The 17,415-nt window shown below is 41.0% G+C and overlaps 1 protein-coding gene across 1 annotated transcript in view; it reads right to left on the reverse strand.

Moving 5' to 3' along the window:
- The window catches only part of ITGA9 (integrin, alpha 9), a gene marked incomplete at its 5' end in the record, with an annotated part of 211,624 nt that overhangs the window by 161,451 nt on the left and 32,758 nt on the right, over positions 1 to 17,415 (reverse strand). The window contains 6 exons of the mRNA XM_010187303.1: positions 4,277 to 4,431; positions 7,433 to 7,478; positions 8,083 to 8,173; positions 11,326 to 11,420; positions 12,941 to 13,046; positions 15,218 to 15,355. Coding sequence (XP_010185605.1) covers positions 4,277 to 4,431; positions 7,433 to 7,478; positions 8,083 to 8,173; positions 11,326 to 11,420; positions 12,941 to 13,046; positions 15,218 to 15,355 — 631 coding nt within the window. The remainder of the gene's footprint in view (positions 1 to 4,276; positions 4,432 to 7,432; positions 7,479 to 8,082; positions 8,174 to 11,325; positions 11,421 to 12,940; positions 13,047 to 15,217; positions 15,356 to 17,415) is intronic.

The raw sequence follows: 17,415 nt of genomic DNA on the forward strand, positions 1-17,415 counted from the left end.
CTTGTTAAACTACTGGCTACAGTACTGATTTGTAGGTGGGGGAAGGAAGACAGGACACGGCACATGCACCACATGGAGAAAATTAAGAACTTACTAAATAATAACAAAAAACCAATGGAAAGGGAATGTGTTTTTTTGCCTTCTCTACCAGTAATTATGAGGAGAAAATGATTCATGAACTTTGCTTGCAGAGAAAATTCTTAAGTAATGAACATATTAAAAAAAATGCCCCAGCAAATGACAAAGTACATAGGAAATCTCAGAATACATACTCTCAGACCTCAGAATACACTCTTCCAAAAAGCTTTCCTTTTCCCCTTACTTCAAACTTTGTCTCAAATCCTCTCTCATTGTCCCTAGCTTGCAAGTACAGAGCTGTCCTCACTGCTCCAGGCGTATACTGAACAACACATCCCTAAAGCATCCCTGCTTCTGACACATTCAAAGAGCAGCACTGTCTTCGGCCTACATCTAAGTGGACTGGAAAAATGACAGACAGACAGAAATAATGCTCCTGCACCAAAGGACAGCAGGATACAGATATGAAGAGGAGTGTCTACTTTCATCAGGCTTTGAATCAGGAATGTTTCTTCAGTTCTAGAAATCTATCCAAACAGAGTACAAATGTCAAGCAACCCATTATAGCACACCAAATCTCACACCAGTCTTTTGGGCAACAGTATTTGGGACATATAGACAACCCTAGAAATGGATCAACACACAAGCAAGGCATCCATGAAGTTAACAGTACAAGAGAAACTTTGAATAAGTTTCTAATGCATCTGCCAAACTCCAGCCAAATGCCCAAAGCCCTTCATTTCATAGCCACCTAAAATTAATCTACTTCTTACATTGGCACTATTATTACTATTATTGTTGTTGTTGAGAAAGTTATCTGAGTTATCCAGACTGTGGGCACAAGTTGATGTCCATTCCCCTATGGAGACAAATGCAGTAACAGCACCTGCTGCACAGAGGTGACAGCAGCCTCTGTTTTCTTGTCCTGGTCACTCAGAAGCATATGGTCTGAACAGGCAGAAGCCTGCTCATCCAGACTAGGAAAGGCCTTTCTCTCATCCCTGTTTTTCCTGCAAATACAGAGACTCCAGGGGAGTCAAAGCAATGGCCCATCAAGTGAGGGAGGAACAGCCTGAGTGAGATTCCAAGGTGAAAGAGTGAGAACTTAAAATGTTGTATTTCTCACACATCGAAGATGTACCAGAGACTGTCTGCTGGTGGGCATACAACTAGACACTCAGCTCTCCAGCAAGTACAGAGGTAAAGTGAAGAGTCAGACATGCTTCATTTGGGCATGGTTCTTTGTGCAGATGAAACCATTTCAGCACTAAATTCATACTTCTGAAGACCGTAGTCTCCAAACGGTATCCACAAAATGGATGGATGGATACTGTCGTTGGTAGTATCAAGCAGTACCAATAAACAGAGATCCTCAAACAACTGTTACATGACCAGCAGCATTACAACTACTACTAGGAAAAAAAAAAAAAGAGAAGGAAAAAAAGAGTGTGGGAAAGGGTTATATGCAAGTGTGAAGCAATGCTAGATGAAGAGAGCTTCCCCTTCACATGCTAGTTAATGAAATAACCACACCTTCAAATAAGCACTGAAGACACACAGTTGCCACACAAGAATGCTGCCCCCATGTTCAGCTTGACTTTCTAAACGTTGTGTAGTAGGTGACCAACTTCAGCTGCCCAAAAGCAAGAGCAACACCCAGCTTTTCACCAGTAAGCAGCAGTCTTGAGCTTATGTGACAAGCACTGTGGGAGCAGTTTTTCCAGTGAGCACCATGTTCTCGCTCTCTGACTTAACAGACCACTCCCAGACATCCAGAGATGAGACAATCCCAACACTTTTAACCACAAAACTTTGTCACAGAATTTTAGCACCCCCATTTGCCTTTTAGAGTCTGAACTGGACAACAATGTACTTCTAGAGATATTCTAATTTTTTCCCCACATTTAACAATGCAGGAGAGGAACAGTTGCAAGACTTCCATGAATTGCTCCACTCTTTGTTAATTGATATTTTTCAACTGCAACATAATTAAAATGGCCTGACTCTTATATTACGAACTGAGAGCTTATTTGAGATATTTTATCCAAATCATATCCCCAAGAAGTTTTATAAAGTCAGTTCTGGCTGCAATGTTTTCAAGACCAAACACTTTGCTAGAAGCATTGTATAAAAGGACAATGGTTGGAAGCTTTATAATCATCTACTTAATAGTAAAAAAATTCCTTATAAGAGATGGATGTTACTTGCCAAAGAAGCTGCACATGTGCTTTCACCACAATATATCATCACGAGTACAGTTTGTATGACAACACAGAGGAATTCAGATGGATATTACAAGACAAGATGAAGCAGGAAGACAGGTCTTTTGCAAACAAGGGCAACAGATAATTAGACTGGAAAAAAAGGTGGCTCACTTCTTAGCCACAGGTCCAGAGAAATGAAATTAAAGCAAAGGAAACATTTTAAACAGTACCCTCAGGAATACAGTAAAACCTAGATAATCAGAAAATCTATTCAGTGATTTTTCAGAAAGGAATTAACACCCCTGGTGCACCCAAAGAAGAGTGTTTCCTTAACTGACAGAGTAGCAGGCAAAAATACTTTATCAAAGCATGTATTTGTCTGCTGAGTCATCATTTACAGGGAAGGAAAAAGCACAATATTAGAAACTGAAGTCTCATTTGCACCAGTATGTTAGAATCCAGAGGAATCTTAAATGCAGTAACTCCACTTTTTAGAGCTGTTCAAGTGACAGTGGTAAGCTGCAGAGAGCAACTTCAACAAGAAGCTTTTTAGTTCTCGCTCCATGTGAATGGCAGAAGGAGCAAGAAGCCTTTTTCTTTGCCGAGTCATTTAACATCCAAATAATGCACCAGGCTCTGCATACTGGAATGCACAGATGCAACTCTCACCCTCCTCGATTAGTGACTCAGAAAGGCTGAGGCATAGATCAGGAGGAGGCACTGCTTTCCCCAGCTCCTCACCAGACACTATAGAGACATGGCACCCTGTGAGGCTGAGGTATCTTTTCTGAGAAGCACACTGCAAGTCCTTTGTCATTCTTAAAGCTTGACAAGGGGAAAACATTGTGGCTGAGCTAGATAAAACCAAGCCTTACAGTATTTAGAAATGCTTTATCTATGTCATGCCAGTTCAGACAATATCCAACAATTGTAAACACTGGGATGTAAAAGACATAAGTAATATTTTAATGCAGCCAAGACATAAAGGCTCACACAATTACATACCTTACAAAATTGCATTCACCTGAGAAACTGCATGTGTTTTATGGAGACTAACTAACCTGGAAGATATTCTGGCCAGCAGTAAAATACTGGGCTATTTATAATCATTTTACAGACAAGTAAACATGCACAGAAAAGGATTTGCTCAAGTCTTATAGAAATTCAGATTTATAATGCTCTGTTTCAGGAGCTCCTTGTAGACTTTTACAAACTATTAATCTGGAGTAAATCACACCTGCTTTTTGATAACACTGATAGAGGATATGGATACAGAAATGTGTTATCAAGAGTTAAACAGGAAATATGAACTTACAAAGCATCATAGAATGGTTTGGATTGGAAGGGACTTAAAGATCACCCAGTTACAATCCCCCTGCCATGGGCAGGGACACTTCCCACCAGACCAGGTTGCTCAAAGCCCCGTCCAACTTGGTCTTGAACCCTTCCAGGGAGGGGGCATCCACAACTTCCCTGGGCAACCTGTGCCAGTGTCTCACCATCCTCACAGTATAGAATTTTTTCCTAATATTTAGTCTAAATCTACCCTCCCTCAGTTTGAAACCATTACCCCTCATTCTATCACGACATGCCCTTGTAAAAAGTCCCTCCACGGCTTTTCTGTAGGACCCCTTCAGGAACTGTAAGGCTGCTATAAGGACTCCCTGGAGCCTTCTCTTCTCCAGGCTGAGCAGCCCCAACTCTCAACCTGTCCTCGTAGGGCAGGTGCTCCATCAATTGCTTCTGTGTTCTCTGTCCTTGCAGTAAACCCAAGCACACATTTCCCTCCTTTCACTGAGGAAGAAATTGCCACAGTATTACATCAGCCTCATCAGAAGGTAAAAACAGACTCAAGAAAATTCCCAGGGAGACTCTGACTTTCTGGAATTGTATTGCTCAACTCACCTCGAAACAGCTTATTTCACATAAAAACTCTGTTATTAACTTCAAAGGGAACCCTCGATTCCAAGTCAAACTGGTAACAAGTACCTTACCTATTTCTCCAGGAACTTGCTTGCCACTGAAGCGAAAGCATGCTGTGACATTGAGGCAGTTCACCAGCTGCAAGCCGTCATGGCATTGAGGAGCTGTGATATTGATGGATGTGGGCAGGAAAATGGAGATCTCCATGGTAATGACAGGCCTGGATCTGGAGATCAACAGAGAAATGGAATTAAGTGATCATTCAGAAGGAAGGTTCTCAGCCAGAGGAAAATAAAGTAAATTTGATAAACTGCACAGTTCCAAGCAGGCATGAAAAATAAGAGAGCGCTTTTGATCTATAAGGGAAATTAGCACTTTATCTAGCTTGCAAGGACTACTAGTGTCTAAATGAAAACCATAGCATCAGCTTGAAGTTCAGTGCTCAGACACAGACTGGAGGCAGGCAGCTGGGGAAACTGATAAAACATAATAATCATCTCCAGTAAAAGTTGCATAAAACCTTCCTGATGAATGAGGAGGATAACAAAATTAGCACATCAGCAACCAAGGACAACAAGCTCATGCAAGTGACACTACTCATTAAGAAGTCTGGATGGTCAGGAACAGGTAGGCAGAGAACTTGGGTTTCCAGAGTATGGTCTACAGTCAATTTTGTGCTCTGAAAGTAAAGGATGGAGCACAGGGGTAGGAGATGGATGCATACATAATTTTTCTGAGTATAAGAGGGACAACAGACACCACATGGATGTTTTCTAGAGGAGGGAATGTTTGGCTAATTCCCTCTCGGCAAGTGGTAAGGACTGAATACTTTTTTCATGCTGCTGAACTCTCTTTCAGGAGTTACCTAGTGCACTGTGTATGAAAGCTTTCCACCCTGGCAACTCCAGCACAAGGTTATTGCTGTGACTGTTCCCAGCTGAAGACGACCTCAGCCAGAATCGTAGAGCAAGCCAAGTGCCATCAAGGCCCAGGTGGGTCTCCTCTCTCACACAACACAGAAGGCCCACCAGCTTGGTTGGGACTAGCAGCCCAGAAACTCAGGCTCTCGGGAGCCTTCCCCAGCACAGGATTTGAGCCCAAAAATTCACTGTGTGTTATTCATTGTGGTTTCAACTCTACACTTGTTCAACATGAACGTGTTCTTCCAAAACCAACTCCAGTAGTAAAAAAAAAAAAAGTGCAGTAACTGGCAGATTCATTTCTAAGGTAGTCCCAGCAGCCATACAAGGCCCAACCACATAAGTAGACCACTTCAGGACTCACTCCACAAGCCACTTAATTTAGAGGTGGGAGAGAGGGGGGTAAAGAGATCGGGGATTGTGGTTACACCTAATTCATATTGTCTGAAACAGGATTCATATCAATCTCTGAGACAGCTGCTCAGCCTGAAATAACAGTGCAAGTTCACATTTTGAGATGGAGGATGAAGATAAAAGCTAACCCTAGAAATACATACTGTAATGCAGTAAGGTGGAGAGGGGTGTGGGGAAAAGGAGGAAGAAGAGTGTACTTCCTGTGATAATTTCACACCTTCAAAAATCTTCTTTCCAAATGCTTGGGGAGAGATAAAAAAGTAAATGGTATAACTGATGTAGAAAAATTTTTGATGTAGAAAAAAAATATTTCTCCAGTCATGATGCACTGTGTGATTTTTTTCTTAACATTAGCTCACAAGGTTATTCACTGGGGAAAAAAACCCCAATGCATCTGTCAAACGGCTGTACACACTCATAAGCAGTACAACGATGATAACCTGCTCCAAATCACTGCAGCTTCCACCAAAGCCTTTAATATCACTTGGCAAAACATTTGTTGGTTTTGGCCAAAGGACTTCACAAAGGCTTCTGGAGGGATGAGGGGAAAAAAAAAGAAAAAGCAGATTACTTTATCTGAATCTGAATCTAAACAGCAAGAGGAACACACTGTAAATTGGCAGTAGCAGCAATTAATCAGGCTGCCCACAAAGTCAGTTGGTAATGCACTGATTTCCTTTAAAACACACAAGCATGACTGAACGCGTGGACAGAGGTCACTATACTGTTGCAGCGTACGTTGTTTTAAACATCACAGCAAGCCTTTCACATTGCCTCTCTCCCCCACCCCTCCCAAGTAATAACAAGGCAGGAAAAAGATGCAGAGTTTTCTTTCTAAAGATTTTGGATATGTGAGGCTGCAAGATCCCATCTGGGTCATGGCACACCTTTTCACAGAAGTAGCAATTGGCTTCCTCTGCATGCATGATGAAGGAACAGAAAAGTCTCCAGAATGCTTGACCACCTGCCATGCTGATCATCAAGAGCATTTCTTCCTCCCTCTCATTCTTCTTTTTGTTTTGTTTAACTGATTCAAATGGAAACAGGGCCAAGTTTTTTCTGCCTTGAACAGGAAGCAAGCTAGCACGTCTGTTCTGCAGCTCCAGCATTTATCTTGCCTCACCACATCCTTGTATCCTTCCATTAAGATGCAGATGTCCCTAGTGCCTTCTACTTCTAATAACATCTAGGTATTGACAGGATTTTTTAATTACATATTAAAAAGTGTAACAACGGAGCTACAGGCAACATTCAAACTTGCCATTCTCTTCCCCAGGTCTGTGCATCTCAAGCCAACTCCTACTCTAACTCTCCACCTGCATAATCTGGTGAATCAAGCTTTCACACCTCTCTCCATCAGATGAAACAAGCAACAGCACTTAACTCATACTCTCAAAACAGCAGACCAAACCCTACATGCATTGAAAATGCCTCCATATTTCATTTCCCTGAAGGCTCATTCTGCGTCCCACTATAGCTTGTAAAATTACATCCTGGCATCATATGCAGCTGGCTTTTTGCTTTCCCTTAAATCATAATTTATTTACATTATGTAAATGTAAGAACAATAAAAAGCCTTCTCACAAATTCAGAGCAACCTCTCTAAAGAAGCACTGTGATGCAACACATCTCCTTCTGGCTCTAATCCTTTGTTTTCTTCATAGCCCTAGGAGTCCTACGTATTGTCATCCCTCACTACACTGTTTAAATTAGATTGTGCATTCTTGGACACCATCCATGTCTAAGGTTCTGCTTAAAAAGTAATCCAGTTTGCTGCTTCTGACCACAATAAACTAGGGAGAAAATTGGAGTGGTGGAGGACTTAGATGACATTAGATAAAAACAGAAAATAGACAAAAAGACAAAAGAGAATGAAAAAGTAATTCATCTCACCTCACAAGTACCACATGGTCTGACAAGAAGGCTCCAACAGTCATATCTGAAATTTTTGTAACATTGTGACAGTTACAAAGGAGACACAGAATTCAGTTCTTACAAATCAGTTGCTAAATTACAGAGCATATATCTAAGAAAAAGCATTTTTTTTTTTACTTAAATCAGCCAGTTGGCCCCTTCAAATATCATTCTGTCATAAGTAGTATAACTGAAGGATTAGGTCTGTGATGTTACTTCACTTCTACTTCATTGCTTGTTTTTGATTATTACTATTATTGTCCACATGTTTGTTGGGTTTTGGTTGTTGTTTGTTTGTTTGTTTTTGTTTTTTGTTTTGTTTTTTTTTTTACATTTGTCATAATGACTAAGCAGCTTCCAAGAAACTTACAACCTTGGCCAGATACTGAAGTCCTCTGCTTCAGTATTCAATCCTTCATCATGACTGCTCAAACACCTGAATTAAGCAAACATCTCAAATTTTTCTCAGGAGCTTCAAATAACAGAGGGGAAAGGGAAGAAAATGCTCAGTTTCATCGGCCTCCTGCAATGGCAGAAACCAGCAAACTGGAAACAACCAGATCTGCTGGTTTTTTTCAGCCTGCTCCTGTGCTTTCCCAGTGCTCTCGCTGACAGAGTCGCAGACATACCTGGATAACCATTGCCATCCATATCAACTCCCCCTGATATGGACTGGCCAAACATTCGCAGCATCGGGTTTACTGTTTGCCCAGACAGCTTCTACAGCAAAAAACACACGAGTGAAATCGATCAGTAACACAAAGAATCCTCTTTTAAACAACAACAACAACAACAACATCAAAAAACCCTTCGAGTCTGATTTTCATGGTCACCACATCTCTTTTCCATGGGCTGGGAGTGATGCACATCTGCAGGCATGCACTTCACCCATGCAGCCCTAAGCAGGAAGGGCTGTCAACTGCAGGAAGCCCTTCTGCTCTGGGCTAGGAGGAGGCCAGTGTTGACTTGGATCAAAACACACACCTGCATGACAACCCTCATGCAGATCTAAGCAAAATAAAGAACCCAACAAACAGATTTTTTTGAGTGGGAGGAAATTTAACTGCACCCTAATTATTTTTTTTGCATAACCTTAATTTCTGTAAATAAGAGGTTTATGTGGCAACTTAACAAAATTAATAATTAATTGAAACATAAAATCCTGCACAACCATTACTTTTCACAAAGTTCGCCAGCATACTCAAAGTCAAAATGATTAATTTTTATTCACAGAATCACAGAATCGCTCGGTTGGAAAAAACCTCCGAGATCATCACGTCCAACCGCTTCTGTCTACCCCCTAAACCATATTCTTAAGTACCTCGTCTACCCGCTCTTTAAACACATCCAGGGATGGTGACTCCACCACCTCCCTGGGCAGCCTGTTCCAGCTTCTGACAACCCTCTCAGTAAAGAACTTCCTCCTTATCTAAGATATCCTTATCTATCCTTATTCCACCTGAAAATTCTGGTTTTCATCAGCTATTATGCAGTATTTTGTGTCAGTCTGGAAGCTGTATCTCTTTTCTGTCTCCCCAATGCAACAACTAATTAACTTCTAACATAGCTTCTTTTTTTTAATTACTAACACAAAAATTTTCTCTAAACATTTTGAATTGTAAATGCCTTTGTCTGAAGCAATCAAAACCCGATTTTCTAACGTGGCAGTCAGATGTCTCCCAGCTCTCATTCTTTATGCAGGGTCACTAATGCAAGACCCGAACTCAAACCAACATTGGACTGCAGAAGTTACAGACAGAGGAAACCTATTCCACAAAGTAATTTTGAAGCCATTGCTGGTGCTTCCCAGCTTGTGACATGTGATCAGCCTTTCCTGGCTCTCCCATAGAAGGACATAATATTGGACAAATGGTCAGACAGGAAATTCATGGAAAAAAAAGACACGTTGAAGGGAAGAAAGATATCCTGCAGTCCTGACAGCCAGTTTAAAGAAAAAACAGTGCTTCGCTGTGTACAGATCTCCTTTTCCTACTTGTGGGCACATAAGATTAAGACAACTGGAAGTGACTTCCTCCTCACATTACACTCGCATCACATTTTTGGGGGGTCCCAGTTAGGCTGGTAAATCCTGCCTACAGACATTCTAGTGAACATCTGCAGGCTATTACAGCCTAGAAGGCAGAGGTATAACCCTGCTCTTCTTTTAAGTGCTATGAATGAAAACAGCAGGCCACAAAGTCAATTAAGCTGCTTCTGCTCATAGCCACCACTAAAGCTGCTGAAGCAACGTGAGGGAATGACATTAATCAGTAATTTAGATGAATAAAATGAGGGGGGAAAGCTAACAAAATGAAAAGAGTGAAAACATATACCCTGCAGGCCCCTGACTCCACCTTTCTCAGCTTATTTAAAAAAGGAAATCCAAGGCATTAAGATGGTTCAGAGGTATAGTAATAAGACACAAAAAGTCTTTCACCTCTGGGTTCAAAACCAGGGCAGGTAGGTAAAGAACAGAAGTTGTTACACGGCTTTTTTGTTGCACGTGGGAGATGGAGCAGTGGTATGTCTGGTCCTCTGCAGCAGACACTGGGAAACAGCACAGAGACACTGTAAGTGGTGCCCCCTCGGCTGCCTCAGGACAGAAGACAATGACAGAAACAGTATCAAGAGTCAATGACCACTGCACCCTGCCACCCTCTGGGTTTTGTCCTACTGACCTAGCAGAGAGCCCCATACCAGGTCTGCTGGCCTTGCTCCAATGGGGAGGGAGAGACTGCAAGCAGGATGTTTCGCTTCCCACCCTGCCGATTTGACCTCTTTCAAAACCATGAAATTTTCCCATGAAAGACAAAAAAAAACCAACCCTGATCCTTTTCAGCAAGAGCTGGAAAGCTCCAAGCTTTTCAACAGCCTCCCAACCAGAGGCTCAAGAACCTCCCAAACACTGGCTCTCAGCAAGACATGGGCAAAATCCTCCATATGGCACACATTACTGCATTTTAGAAGTAGTCATAAAGTGTAATTTAACTTCCTTTTTTTCTAAAAAACAGTGGCATATACATAGTAAAAACAAGGAGGACTAAACTTCTATGGCCTGTTAGAAGAGTCTCCAATATAACCACTAAAGTCTTCAATTCTGCTTAAACTGATTTACTGTGGAGGATCCCACCCAGCAACAAAACAAAACAATCGGAACTTCAAACACACAGAGGGAGGGAAGACTCAGGGTCTCTGAAAAAAATAAATGTGCTAAACAGAAACTAGGGGACACATGTTGGGCAGCATGAGCATAAATTTATCTTCTCTACTGCCCGGCTACAGTAGCTAAGTTGCACTGTGTCGTCTCTGCAAAAGATGCTATAGCATATCCCAGTGAAATTTTACTTCATATTAATGGTCAGGAGAACGGCACCCAAGAACAGCCTTGTGATATACTGTCACATCTCAAGGAGAGGACCATCAAGGTGAGTAAAGAGGCTTCTGTGAGGCACAAAAGCAATCTTAGTACCTCTTCCCTCTCCTTAAGCCTGCTTCTGCAGGAAGAAAGTGCAACCTCCCAACTCTCCACTGGCCTGTCCATAATTTGTATGCTCAACCTCTCCAGGGTTTTCATTTCTCCTCTGCAGCAGCAGTGTCTCTAAATACTGACATTCAAACCCCAAGACTTCGTCTGCTTCAAGAAGGAAGCTACAGCTGATAACTATAACAAAAAACAGTGAAAAATTTCTCCTGACTAACATAACTTTAGCCTACAGCATAGATATGAACAAACTTTGGGAAAAGCCATCTTCAAACAAGGACTGAGAAAAAGATGTTGAGCTACGATGAGGCTACCTATAAATGGACCCCTAAGTATGGTTTATTTCTGCAGGCCCTGGTAAAGTGATTTCGTAAACGACAGTATCACATACCATAGAGTACTGAGGTACAATACCACTGGCATCCCCATGGTAAATGTACACTGCTCCTATGTAGTTATCCTCCTTAGGTGCTCCAATGGCAACATCTGTAAAACAGTAGAGATAATAAACATTTCACAATCCATTCCATTAATTCAATTTTTTCCCAATTTTAGAAGCCAGCTATCCATAGGAAAATGGCACCCCATGATGGAGATGACCAGCAGCTCATGTAAACCTGGCTAGAAGGGACTTGATTTAATGAAGGGCTCATGTTAAGATAAACTTAAAAAATACACAGATGTATATGAATGTGCAAGTACATGAGACTGTGTTGTGCCTAATTAAAAATATGTGCTTTTTATAAAAGTGTGTTTTTATTAATCAGCAACCATGCTCAAAATGTTAATTTAGAATCCTTTCATATCAAAGTCTCCAACACAGGAGAACATCAGCTTTGTTAACCAAGACAGCATTGACAAAACATTTCTTGTAGCACTACATAACATTTGCTTGAATATCCAAGGCTCCAAAATGAGGCTGGGTATATTAAATTGATAGGCAGGAAGAAAATAAGGCTGCTGAGGATTCACTCTCAAATTACATTTGTAATTTGTATGAATGTACAAAATACATTTGTAATTTGTAATTACAAATTACAACTGAACTACCAACTCCTGCAGACTGATCCTGCCATTCTCCTCTCCTGCTTTGATGTAGTAACTACACAGCTGCTTTAGTTAAACTCTTTAAACTCATTAAACTCTTACCAATGGCTTCACACTCACAGACTCATCCAACTAACTCTTCAGTCTCTCCATCACAACTGCCCCACAAGCAGCAGCAAGAACACACAAACACACGTCCAAGGGCAGAGGAAGAGCACGCCCACTATTTGTGAGGGCAACCTGCAATGAGGTTGGGTTAAGCTAAATGAGATATGGTGCCCTGAATGGCCTGGAAGAAATAAATCCAGGCTCACACTGGAGTAAATCAGCCTTTGTTTGGAAGTCCTTAATCTGCGCTGCCAGAAATCAGGGCAGAAAAGGTGCCAGCAACCACACTTCGCTCTCACTTATTGCTATCACAGCATGGGGCCTCACACTGAGCAGCCTGTGAAAAGAACAGGGGTAGAACAAAGCAAAGAAGCGAAATTATTAATAGAGTACATGCTATCAGGAGTGAGAAGCTACTTCTTAATTACACTTCATGATAAGAAATGCTCTTATGTCAACAAAACTGGAAAGGCTTGAAGGCATAAGGAAATGGGAAAGAAGAAAGAAGTCAGGCATAGGTTTCTGTTTTGTTCAGAGTCAGTATCTAAGGCCTTCATAAAACTATACAGGGAAGAATAAAATGCCACAGCAAGGAACACAAAGCAATGTTAATGAGATTGGGTGCAAGTTGTGTGGACATGGACTACATCCACATAAAGGACTATCAGCTACAAAAGGCTTTAGCAGATAAATCCTATGCAAGCACATTTATCCTTAGTGCAAGCCCGGGCCCTGGTCAGGTTTGGAGGACCAATGGGTACACATGGCAGCCAGCCATGCAAAGAGGCCAGCAGTGCCACCAGCTCTCCTGGCATTTCCAGGGAAATGGCCCAGGAGGAAATCGCACCGACCTGGGAAGCCATCATCATCGATGTCGTCGAGGGCAGCCATGCTCTCCCCAAAGTGTGCATTGTAGCCACCATCACCGTTCAAGACAAGCTGCTCTTCCAGCACTCCCTAGCAAGTCGGAAATAAAACAGGATCAGGAAAATGGTGCGAGCCCCAGACAATGTAAGCCCTCCCCATGGGAGCGACCCATGCACTGTGGGAAGCACCTGGGGCAGGGCTGCAGTCTGATTCTTGCCCTCACTGCACACAGATCACCTGGGCACCAAAAACAATGTATTTGGGTTTTTTAAACCATCTTCTGTCTTTCAGTTTTAAGGAGGAAATAAAAGCAGCACATGACTGATATAACTAAAATGCTAAATTAACTAAATGATAAGTCAATGATATAACTAAATGCAGTCACACGGCTTTGTGAGCTCATGAAGGTTTCCAGATGCCTAAAATGTAACAGCTCAGAGCTTGCTCAACTGGCAGATTACATCCGAGGACTGAAATTCTCAGTCCAGGCTTATTCAGTTAAACCCCAGTGAGTTAAGGAGAATTCTCCCCTAAGCAAAAAACATTTGGGCAATTGGATTTGAAAACTTTTTAAGTATTGGACAAAAGCATTAAAGCAAAGTCCCCAGAAAGCCTTGTGAAATGCAGAATAAGGAATGGGACTTAATGCAATAAAGAGACAGAGGAAAGTTCAGCATAATGTAGCTTTGTACTCCTATGCTATGAGGAGCCTTATGTGGATCTGGTATTTCTTGCCCACCCACTTTCTGGTCTGATACATAGCTTTAGTTTCTTGCAGTTTTCCCTCAAGGGGAAAGGAACATTTCCACAAGAAAACAAGATCTAGTTACGCAATCCAACTCTGTACCCACCTCAAGGGTTGTTTTGGTTTGGTTTTGCTTCCTTTGTGAATGAGAGTAAACTGCCCTCTGGAACATGCAATAAAATCTTTTTCTTGGCTGCAGGGAGTTGTTGACTTTAAGAAAATCCCACATAATGAAATTGAAACACAACAGAAAGGAGACAGGCAGGCCTGTATGTGCGAGTCACTTCTTTGCAGTCCTCACAGGAAAGGAGCATATAATATAAGCATAGTAAATCTAGCATCATTATGCATGCTTATATTATAATGTGGTTTTCTCTGATCGGCTGCAATGACCTCTTAAGCAATGGTGCTTGCAGAATGAATTTTTTGAAGTGTCCAAACCCCAAAATAAAACTTACAATCCTGCAAGTCATTACTCCTGCAAGTAATTCTTGCTGCAGGAGTACAAGAAACTCCTACTAGCTTCTTGACTGTTTCATAAAAGATAAAATTAAATCATGCACATTCTCACTGTAAGCAGAAAATGTTGGCTATTATCTGGACGGCATTATAGACCCTATCCTGAGGGCCAAGCAGCACTTTGCAGTATAAATAGTAGGACAGCCTGTGGATCAAACTGAAAAAGTAAAGCTCATTTAAAGGAGGAGTGATAATAGAAAATAAAATTATACCAAAAGCAAGTCTGAAGTCTCCTAAATGCTGCCTATAGGACTTGTGGTGAATGTTAAGCCTAGCATAAAAAAACTCCATACATTAAAGTTCACAAAATACTGATAGAGCAAACCAATTTCCTTTTAGTCCATAACAGCAGCTCCTTTGAGACAGCAGGTTTGGGACCTGAATATTAAATATTGAAAAATGCATAAACAACCATTGTTTTCATATAAATAGAACATAAGAATGATCTTGTTTTGCCGATGCAAGAAAGTTCCAACTTTTCCAAGATTGTTGTTAGGTCATGTGAAATCCAACAGTACCAGCTGACAAGAACTTCCCCTAATATGTCTACATGTGGGGCATAACAAAGATCAAATTAATTCAATCTCTGCTTTCTCATCACAAGATCTTCTAAATCCCCAGACATGTGTTTTCTAATTTGTAGGTCCTAGTGACCACCCAAAACACAAAGGAAACTTAGTCAAAGCTGCTGACTCTTACATGGTCTTGGCATCAAATTCATATGAAGCCACAAATACCACCAAGTTTCAACATAAAACCAGAAACTTTCCCAGAACTCCTCAAAAGATTCACAGCTCTGTGATGAATGTGGGCTGGTGCCTGGAAAACCATGATACCAGATGCATTTTTCATGATTTCATGCTGTGCTCTAGAGACATCCAGAGACCCATTATTTGAGACACCGAGTTTCACTATGCAGTGCTGGAAGGACATGAGCGTTATTCTGCCCAGACCCACGCCCTCATCCCAAACCAAGTAATCTCCTGTACATACTCACATTTCCTCTGTTGATATAGACTGTGACTTGACCCTCATCTCTGATCTCAGAGAACATAGGTGCTCCGACCAGCAGGTCTGACAACCCGTCAGAGTTCAGATCAACTGCACATAAGGAGGAGCCAAAGTAAGAGCCCATCTGTAACCAAGCCGAGTCACAACAAAGCATTCAGTATCTGCCCACACAAAGGGGGAAGCAATTTAGGCGGTTTTTGTGGTGGTTTTGTTTTGTTTTGTTTTAATTTCAAATGATGACTTGTTGCATTATCAATCACAAGCACTCCTACAGAGAAAGCTTAGGGGATAATTCTGGCAGGAATTAAACACTTCACTGTAACAGTGCATCAGCTTGGATGTTTTACCAACAGAATAAAATTTATATACCCTGGGACATGCTTAAGTGAGGCACTTAAAGAGCTTTCTTAGATTAGCTTTTGCTTGTCAAATGCTTAAAACCAGGAAGGGGTGAAATAAGTTTCCCAAACCAAGACCCAGTGTCATGCCCAGTGTCAAACTTCCTAAAGAAACCTGAAGTTGGGTATCACAGATCTCCTAGGGATACCTTAATGAAAAAAAGAAAAATAGGCAAAGGGTACAGTATCCATAAAGAGGCATCCAAAATTACCTCCTGACTGTGGAATATCTTCCCCTATTTGCTCTATCAGTCACCTTCAATCAGCAGTACTGGTTGTGTGTTTTGATCATAGCCTTCCCTCTCATGTACAGGCAGGTGAGTTGACACAAAGAACTTCAATAAAAGCATTTCAGATGATACACAAAAAAAGCCTAAGCTGCTTTCAATCTCCAGTTATTATTGCTTGATAAAACTTAATTGCTTAAATTTAAGAAATACATTAATTTTGTTACACAATTTTTGAGATGGTTTAACATTAAATGCTAACAATCTCCCAACTGGCAACCACATTATGAATTTCAAAACACATTTAAATGCAAAAAGGAAACCAAAACCAAGAATAATATTCCAGCCTTATTCCATTCATTTCTGCTAAGGTACCACAAGCCATACTTTGAGAGCAACTACAAACCATAGTCTCAACATTAAAAGCAACTTCCAAAAGGAAAAATTAAAAGATACCACTTCTTATTTGAAATTGAGAGCTGTTTACGTAGTAGGCAAAATTGAGGTTACAGAAATAATTATTTAGGTTAAAAAGAATGAATCACATTTCTTGCATGCTTTTACATTGCTCCTTGCAGATGCCTGACACACTGCCTTCCAAGCCTGACAGGTTCGGATGCATGAGCCAAAAGCTACTGACCATAACTAGGAGATGTGCAGCAGCAACTCTATTCTATGCAGTCCCTAAGATTTAAAAGCTGCTAAAGAAATATATAGTAGGGTGAGTTAAGGATAGAGTTTCAGTTTGCAGTTCAAATTTTTGGGTTTGTGTGGGTTTAAGGTCAGACCTCAAACATAATTTGATTCCAGTTATTTTGTAGCTTAAGTTCCCTTGTGGATTTTTTTATTTGTTTATTTTCTTAATCACAAGGTTTTAAAACAAATTTCTCATGGGTAAGGAGAGAAAGTTATGAAAAGCATTTCACTATGTATTCAGGCAGTTTTCAGGGAAAGGCTATTATTTACTTAGCTACAACATGGTATGTCTGCAGTGTGGATGATTTCACAGTACTGTGAGAACCTGGAGTTTGTGCACTTAACATTCGTAACAAGGCACTGCATGCTCTTTTATCTTGTCTGCATTTGATTTCCTAGTTCAGACTCTGGCAATAAAAATGGGAAGAAAGAAACTGTTCTACTTTTAACATCTGTCTAACAAGAATGTCAGAGCAATGAACTTTCACACCACTGAGAAGGACACAGCATTTTCTGAGAGCTCATTCCCAGGCAGTGCTCATCGCCGAGCACATCTGCTTATATTTCAATCACAAAACAAAGAGAAGGTGATTTAGGACAGCCTTCTCTTTAAAATAAAATTCTCATTTGGATTTTAGAGAATTTGTAGAAGACAGATGCTAATAGGGAAGGAGAAGGTGACAGCCTAGAACTGCTTGAAGGATGTAAATAGTTGATGAAGTTACATATAAGAATAACACAATTAAACTGAAAAAGGAAAGTTCTTGGCTGTGACCTGGAAACTTCGCAATAGCTCTGTTTATTAGGCTGAGGAGTAGTTCTCCAGGAGCACATCCTTAGGGACATTTAAAAGTTACTAGGGA

Source organism: Mesitornis unicolor, unplaced genomic scaffold, assembly GCF_000695765.1.
Source record: "Mesitornis unicolor isolate BGI_N332 unplaced genomic scaffold, ASM69576v1 scaffold4156, whole genome shotgun sequence".
Taxonomy (NCBI): domain Eukaryota; kingdom Metazoa; phylum Chordata; class Aves; order Mesitornithiformes; family Mesitornithidae; genus Mesitornis; species Mesitornis unicolor.